This window comes from Fukomys damarensis, unplaced genomic scaffold (genome assembly GCF_012274545.1).
Source record: "Fukomys damarensis isolate Sample0158 unplaced genomic scaffold, DMR_v1.0_HiC HiC_scaffold_36, whole genome shotgun sequence".
Classification (NCBI taxonomy): Eukaryota; Metazoa; Chordata; class Mammalia; order Rodentia; family Bathyergidae; genus Fukomys; species Fukomys damarensis.
The window spans coordinates 18,534,457-18,541,878 of record NW_022900948.1 but is presented as its reverse complement, the minus strand read 5'-3'; the positions used below and the strand labels follow the sequence as shown (position 1 = coordinate 18,541,878).

Here is a 7,422-nt window from a genome sequence, read left to right as displayed (position 1 = left end):
TCTCAGTCTCTGAGAGTGACCCGGCGGGTTCGCGCGGTTTCGGGTTCCGGAGAGTTTCAGGCCAGGAGGGTAGGTCGGGCCCCAAGTCCCTGACCACGGTTGCACCAGAGTAGTTTTATAAGCCCCACGGGGTCTTCGCTTCTGGGGGACGGGACCGAGAAGGACGAACAGTGCCCTAACCGCCCCTCGCCTCCCCCTCGGGAGGAGGGCTGAGCGGTCCTCACCGGGCTGAACCGGAGCAGCAGTTCGAGTTCACCCCTGCCGGGGGTTTATGCTTTCTCTCAGGCCCCTTAGTGGAGTTCGGAGGAACTCTTGAATGCACGGGATTGGAAAGAAAATTATCAACGGCCCAGTGCAATGTGTTTGAGCCTTCCTTGACATTTTAGGGGGGGGAGGTTGGAAATGAGGGGCAATGAGGTGGCCCGCAGACAAACAAGTTGAAATTCGGTTTTGGTGAAATTTTAGTAAGCTAGGGTTTGTGGTCAAGATCTGCGCAGGATTATGTAAAATTAGGTTTAAAAGCTATTTGAGGCTCGGATACAGAAGAGGACTGGGGATGTGAGAATTTTATCCCCGAGGCTGGCGTTGCTACCTTCATTTCCAAACGGACTATTGTGAAAGTGGTTTAGAACGCTTTGCTTTGCTGTTCTAGGAATATTTTTAAGTGAAAAGAAAAAAAAAAGCAATAGCTAATAGAACTTAAGTTTCTGGTATAGAAATGTTCTCTGTGTATCATAAATATAACATTTTCTGATTTAAAAGTTTGTCGAGGGCAATTGGCCCTCATAATTTTCTTAATGGAAGGGAAATAGAGTGAACTGATACAAAATGATGAAAACATTGCATAATATTTTATGCAATATGTATGTTGGAAACTGGGGAGAATGGCTAGTGGTCACCAATGGATTTTGTGTAAGGCACAGGGTTTTCAAGGGTCTGTACCAATTGCTTTCATTTTTGGTACAAGCCAATGATAAAATCACTATAAGAAAATATCACCAGAGGTGCTTGTGTAAATGATGAGATCCACTTTTGTATTTTAAAAAGGCCAGATGAGTATCAAGGCCTTCTTTGTAGACCCTATTTTCTTACTTTCCCCCTTCTCCTTTTGGATTAGGATAACTAGAAGTGTGGGTGAAATGAAAATGTGGGATTGGGGTAAATGAAATAAGGCAAGCTGTTTTGCTGTATGCTCCCAGTCCTTACGTTAATTCTGGTATGTATAGCATTGCACTGATTTTGCAGAGCTTAGTCATAATCCCTCTTCCACTCTTTCATAAAGGATTTACAAACCTTTCTGAGCCACATAATTAAAATTGGTTTAGTGTTACCTTCACGTGGTTTTGTGAAGGTTGGATGCTAATTTATGCAGTACTCTAATATTGAGCTTGGTGTGTGCTAGTCATGAGACTTTTAACAACACATGTATGTGTGTGGTTTTTTTTTTTTTTAAACTGGTGATCGAACTTGGGACCTTGGCGTTGCCACTGAGCTAAATCCCCAGCCCTGTGGTTTTAACATATATACATAATTAACATTGTGCCAGGTATAGTTGTGAGAGTTTTACTAACATGAACTCATTTACTCATTTAACCCTTCTCTCAGCAATCATAGGGGTAGATATGTTGTCCATATCTTGTAGATAGAAACTAAGACACAGTAGTTAACGTTTCTAGAAAGTGACCAAGTTTGGATAAGAAACATTTTGGCTCTAGAATTACTCTCTTTCCCAAAAGTGGGTTTTGCTGTGATAAAAAAGACTGGCTTGAAAATCCTGGGCTCAGGTAATCCTTCTGTCTTCCTAGTAGCTTGGACCTCAAGGGTCTGCCACTATGCCTAGCTTTAGAATTAGCTCTTAACCTGTGTAGCCAGATCTTAGTTCATGGGGATCTAAGATAGTACAATCCTGCAGTTAAATGAACTTGGATATAATGGCCTGCTGACTTTCGTTTTGTTTTGTTTTTTGAGAAAGGCTCTCACTATGTAGTTGAGACTGACCTGGAATCCACTATTTAGCCCAGGTTGGTCTAGAACTCACAGCGACCCTCCAGCCTCAGCCTCCCGAGTGTTGGGATTACAGGCGTGCACCACCACGCCAGGCCAACCTGCTGACTTCTAAATTCCTTGAATTTGAGGCTGGAACTTGAGCTGCCCAATCTTGCACCGGCTATTTTATTTATCTTTCAGACTTTTTTGTACTGCCATGTGTATTTTGACATAATATAGCTAGATAAATAGATCTGAAGTTTTTTATTTCAAGGGTACTTATCTACTCAACTGGGTATATAGTAGAGGGCAGAATTCATTATTTTTAAGGCACTGCAAAAAGCTTCAAGAAGAGTTGAGCTCTAGGTGGAGGAGGCTGTTTTTTAGATAAGCGTGCTTGTGGGAGGTTAAAGCTGGAGAGAATGGTTGGGATCACATTAGGAAGGACTTAATATGTCATGGTAAGGAGTTTATACTGTTTGTGAACAACAGAAAGCTCCTGAGGCTCCGCCAATTGAGAGCTGTCTAGTGGCTGCTGGAAAGCACAGATACCAACAGAAGCTGTAGAATAGGCTAGGTTAGGAAGAAAAAGAGCTTTAAAAATTAAGAGCCTGGGAATGGGTGGGAGAATCATAAAAGATTTTCTGTGAGTAGGAAGATTTGGATGCAAGTTCAAAGAGTGATCAGGAGGATGGGGAAGGTGCAAGGTAATGTGGTTCTGCCTGACTTGTTTATTATAGCAGAGTAGGTAGTCTTTGTTCTTTATCCTTCTGTTACATTGTATTTCCCTTTGTGCTACTTTTTAAATCTTTTTAAGGAGGATACTGTAATGTTTTCTATTTATATCCAATCTAAATTTTGGATAATGTTCAAAGTGTTAGTGTCTTCACTTTGCTTATACCATGCTTATCCCCAACTGATGATCATCTTGTTCTCTTTAATCATGAAATGTCCATTATTACTCTCTTTGCTATAGATCTGAATCTTACCCATTTTCAAGCATACAGCTTTGGTTCATGAAACTTCCTAATCACTTTAAGCTGTGTTAAAGAATAACATTTGTTTTCACACTTTGTTTTCCTGAAGTTTTCTCAGGGCCTTCTAGGGACTAGGAACTTCCCAGCAGTACCAGTTACATCTCTAGCAAGCATGTGCTGCTTTATTATGCAGAAAGACAGTTTAGAAGTCTCCATTTAACACATGGCTTGACAAAATGTTCCGTGGCTTAAAAAACCTTGCAAAGCCAGTGACAAGACTGTTCCTTATTCGCAACAACTAAGCTGATTTTTTACACTTCCTAATTATATTTTTCATTTAATATTTTAATGATTTAGCATAATCACTGTTAGCCATAATTGTTGTTATATTTGAAATGTTAGTGCGATGTAAATGTTGGAAAATACATTTCTTTCATCAGTTATCCTTGTCTTTATCTTTTGTTTTAAAATTTATTCTTTTCTATTTGGCACTCAAGAATGACCAAAAAAAGGAAACGCCAAGATGATTTTCAAAAAGTAAAACTAAAAGTTGGTAAAAAGAAACCCAGGTTAGAAAATGCTACTGTTACAAACTTTAAAACAAAGAGTATACATCTGCCTGAGCAACTCAAAGAGGATGGAACACTTCCAACAAACAATAGAAAACTCAACATAAAGGTAACTCAGAAACCTTGTTTTGATTAAGATTTTCTTGAAATCATGTAGTGTTGTTTTTATGAAAGTTAACTTTTGAGTCATTTACCTAGGGTTTGTTTCGTGATATTTGTGGTTTATCTGTTATTTACATCTTATCTTGTACAGCATCATTCCCACCTCCTCCACAAAGGTTTGCTAAACTAAACTCATCATGACTTCTTCCCTAGTGAACTTATTTCATGATGTAATATATATCATCTGGAAATAATTTTATATTTATTTTTCAGAGGGGTGGTGCTGGAAATTGAACCTATGCTAGGCAAGCACTTACTGCTTTTTAAATTTTTATTTCCAGACAAGGGCTCACCAAGTTGTTCAGGCTGGCCTCAAATTTGTGACCCTTCTTCCTCTTAAGTAGCTGGGATTATAAGTGTGCTCCATCTTACCTGGTGTGTTTAATTTTTTGTTGTGTTTGAGCTGTCATGTTTTTGATGAACAATACTGAAGCTGTTTTTATAGCTGATTAAATAAGATCCTGTTAACACTGTTCATTTTTGAACCCGTATAGCACATAGGTTATTATAGTAGGTTCATATTACAGGTTGAGTGTACCTTATCCAAAATGGTTGGGAACAGAATATTTGAATATTTGCTATGCATTATGAAATAGCTTGGGGATAGAAGTCAAGTCTAAACAGAAAATTGTATTTATGTGTCATGTATACCTCATGCACATAGAAAGTAACTTTTTACGATACTTCTAATGTCTTTGAGTTTGACATATGACAAATTACATTAGGTCACGTGTGAAATTTTACACTCTTGGTGTCATGGTACTCAAAAAGTTTCATATTTTGGATTATGGATTTTGAGATTAAGGATGCTGTCTTTTAAGTGCTTACTATCAATTGGAATTTAAGCATTAAATTTTAACAGCTTTTTAAAGATGTATGCTTACATAATAAAATTCACTCATTTAATGTGTTCAGTGGTTTTTAACATTTACAGTTATGCTACTACTATAATAATAGAACTTTTAAAAAAAATCGCACCAGAAAGAAACGCTTTACCCATTGGAAGTCTGTCCTTTCCTTTTTACCAGCTATAGGCAACCACTAATTTGCTTTTTTTTTTCTTTTCTGTAGACTTGTCTTTTGTTATTGATATTTCACATAACAGCAGTTTTCATGTTTATCCGTATTGCAATTTGATCAGAATGATACTTTATTCCTTTGTAAGCTTGAATATTATTCCAGTGCATGGTTATGTTATATTTTGGTAATCAGTCCTTCATGGACATTTGCTTTGTTTTCCTTTTTGGCTCTTAATGAATAATACTTTTATGAACATCTGTGTACAAGAGTTTATGAGAATATACATTTTCAAATTTTGCTTTTTTGGCTCTAAAGGTCAAATAACAAAATATGTGTTTAAAATTGTCAAGTAGTAGCTTCTGGATAAAATAGATCCCTTGAAAGATGATTTTAAAATAGGCAAAAAGGGCTTGAAGGAGTGTATGAATACACTTACTGTAATGTTTGTCACATGGTAGAGCTGCAGTGAATGATAGTGTTTATTGCTGTCACTTTAAAATCATAGCATGTCAAAGCATATACAAATTGTACTATGAAAAGAAACTCTTAATTCAAATTATGTAATGTTTTTATTAAGCTGAAAATATTTCAAAGAAAAAATTACATTTCTTAATAAAAGCTAAATATCAACTAAAATACTGATACAGTTTACACAGGGAGTGCAGTATTAGAGTAATTAAATTTATCGTATTTATTTGAAAATGATAATGTGTATATATGTATTCACCTAAAATCTGTATATTTATTTATAGGATTTGCTGTCACAGATGCATCACTACAATGCTGGGGTTAAACAAAGTGCTCTTCTTGGACTTAAAGACCTTTTGTCTCAGTACCCATTTATAATTGATGCACACCTTTCAAACATATTAAATGAAGTGGCTGCTGTGTTTACAGATAAAGATGCTAATGTACGATTAGCAGCAGTTCAACTTCTTCAATTCCTGGCCCCCAAAATACGAGCTGAACAAATTTCTCCATTTTTTCCTTTGGTAAGTGCCCATCTCTCTAGTGCCATGACTCACATTACTGAAGGAATTCAGGAGGACTCTTTAAAAGTTTTGGACATTCTGCTGGAACAGTACCCAGCTCTAATTACTGGCCGTAGCAGTATATTGCTTAAGAATTTTGTAGAACTTATTTCTCATCAGCAGCTGTCCAAAGGACTGGTAAATAAAGACAGATCCCAGTCCTGGATACTTTCTGTAAATCCTAATCGGAGACTCACTTCTCAGCAGTGGAGGCTGAAAGTCTTAGTGAGACTCAGTAAATTCCTTCAGGCCTTGGCAGATGGATCCAGTAGGTTGAGAGAAAGTGAAGGACTTCAGGAACAAAAAGAAAATCCCCATGCCACTAGCAACTTCATTTTTATCAACTGGAAGGAACATGCCAACGACCAGCAACACATCCAGGTTTATGAAAATGGGGGTTCACAGCCAAATGTCAGTTCACAGTTCAGGCTACGGTAAGAAGGATTTCAGTTATGTCCACACTCAGTTTTCCTATATTGAATTCTAACTACTGACCATTGGTAGCTAATGGTGGGAGGACATGCAGTTGTCTTTTATAGTTTTCATATAGTTACTCATGATTTAATTTGATGACTCCTGATAGGAGTCATTTGAAATTATATTTATTTATTCATCTCTAGCAAAGCCTAATGAGAAATAAAACTTGATAATCTTTGTTGGCTTTGTCATCTTAGAATTTCATTTTTCTTACTAGTCTTGATCAATGTAATTATCCGTTCATGGTGCTTTATTTTACTGGTATTTTGTATTGGCTTAAATAAGGGATAATATTTTTTAGTCATTAACTTTTTTTCCCCTTCTTATGTTTCCTTATTAGATACTTGGTTGGAGGACGAGGTGCTGTGGATGAAGGTCTGTCATCTCCTGAAAACCTGAAAGGATTTATTGAGATAATAATTCCATTGCTAATTGAATGCTGGATTGAAGCTGTGCCTCCACAGCTGTCTGCTTCTGTTGGAAATGGTATAGAGCGAGAACCACTACAGGTTATGCAGCAAGTCCTTAATGTCATTTCTCTTCTGTGGAAACTGTCTAAACAACATGATGAAACCCATAAATTGGTGAGTACTAATGGCTTATTTTATTAGTCGTACTTTTTATCATGGGGGGGAAGATTAGAAACTAACATATTACTATATATTGATTGGGTTTTCCAAAAATGTACCCAGGGTTTAACAAAATGTCTTTCCTTTGCACAAAATCACAAATGAAAATAGCTTTGTGGTGTTGTTATCTGTGAGTAGAATTTTAATGAAATGCCTAACAGTTTGCATTTTTATTAGATATAATTCACAGTAGTGTCAACATGTAGGAACATTCTAGTTTCTGAACAGGTTCTTTTTTTTTTTGGTACTGGATATCAAACTCAAGATCTTGTGCTTGTGAGGTTGGTGTGGTGCCACTGAGCTAAATCCCTGGCCCAGAACAGTCTCTTATAGGCATACAAAAGCTGCATATTAAGTATTCCATCTAGTTTGTGTCATATTGCCAAGTTTAGCAAAAATAAAACAAAACAAAAGAAATTGAAGAGCTCAGTGAATGTAATAACGTGGTGTATTATCTACTTTTACTGTTCAGCTAAGGAAGAACAAGATTAAACTGGTGCTAAATTGATATATTAGCACTCCTAAAAGGGCAACAATAGGAATAATACTTTATAAAGTTTGGAGTATCTGG

The 7,422-nt window shown here is 36.8% G+C and overlaps 1 protein-coding gene across 3 annotated transcripts in view; it reads left to right on the top strand.

Annotated features, from left to right (window-relative positions):
* Tex10 (testis expressed 10) overlaps nucleotides 1-7,422 on the top strand; it is a 51,951-nt gene continuing 44,529 nt past the window's right edge. Inside the window, exons 1-5 of one of the 3 annotated variants that reach the window (XM_010614368.3) lie at nucleotides 1-69; nucleotides 3,461-3,641; nucleotides 5,467-5,706; nucleotides 5,995-6,179; nucleotides 6,563-6,806. In XM_010614368.3, the coding sequence (XP_010612670.1) occupies nucleotides 3,462-3,641; nucleotides 5,467-5,706; nucleotides 5,995-6,179; nucleotides 6,563-6,806 (849 nt within the window). In that variant the 5' untranslated portion in view covers nucleotides 1-69; nucleotide 3,461. Of the gene's footprint in view, nucleotides 70-1,134; nucleotides 1,217-3,460; nucleotides 3,642-5,466; nucleotides 6,180-6,562; nucleotides 6,807-7,422 lie in introns of those variants that run through there. The other 2 variants (XM_010614366.3, XM_010614367.3) reach the window with 2 other exon arrangements.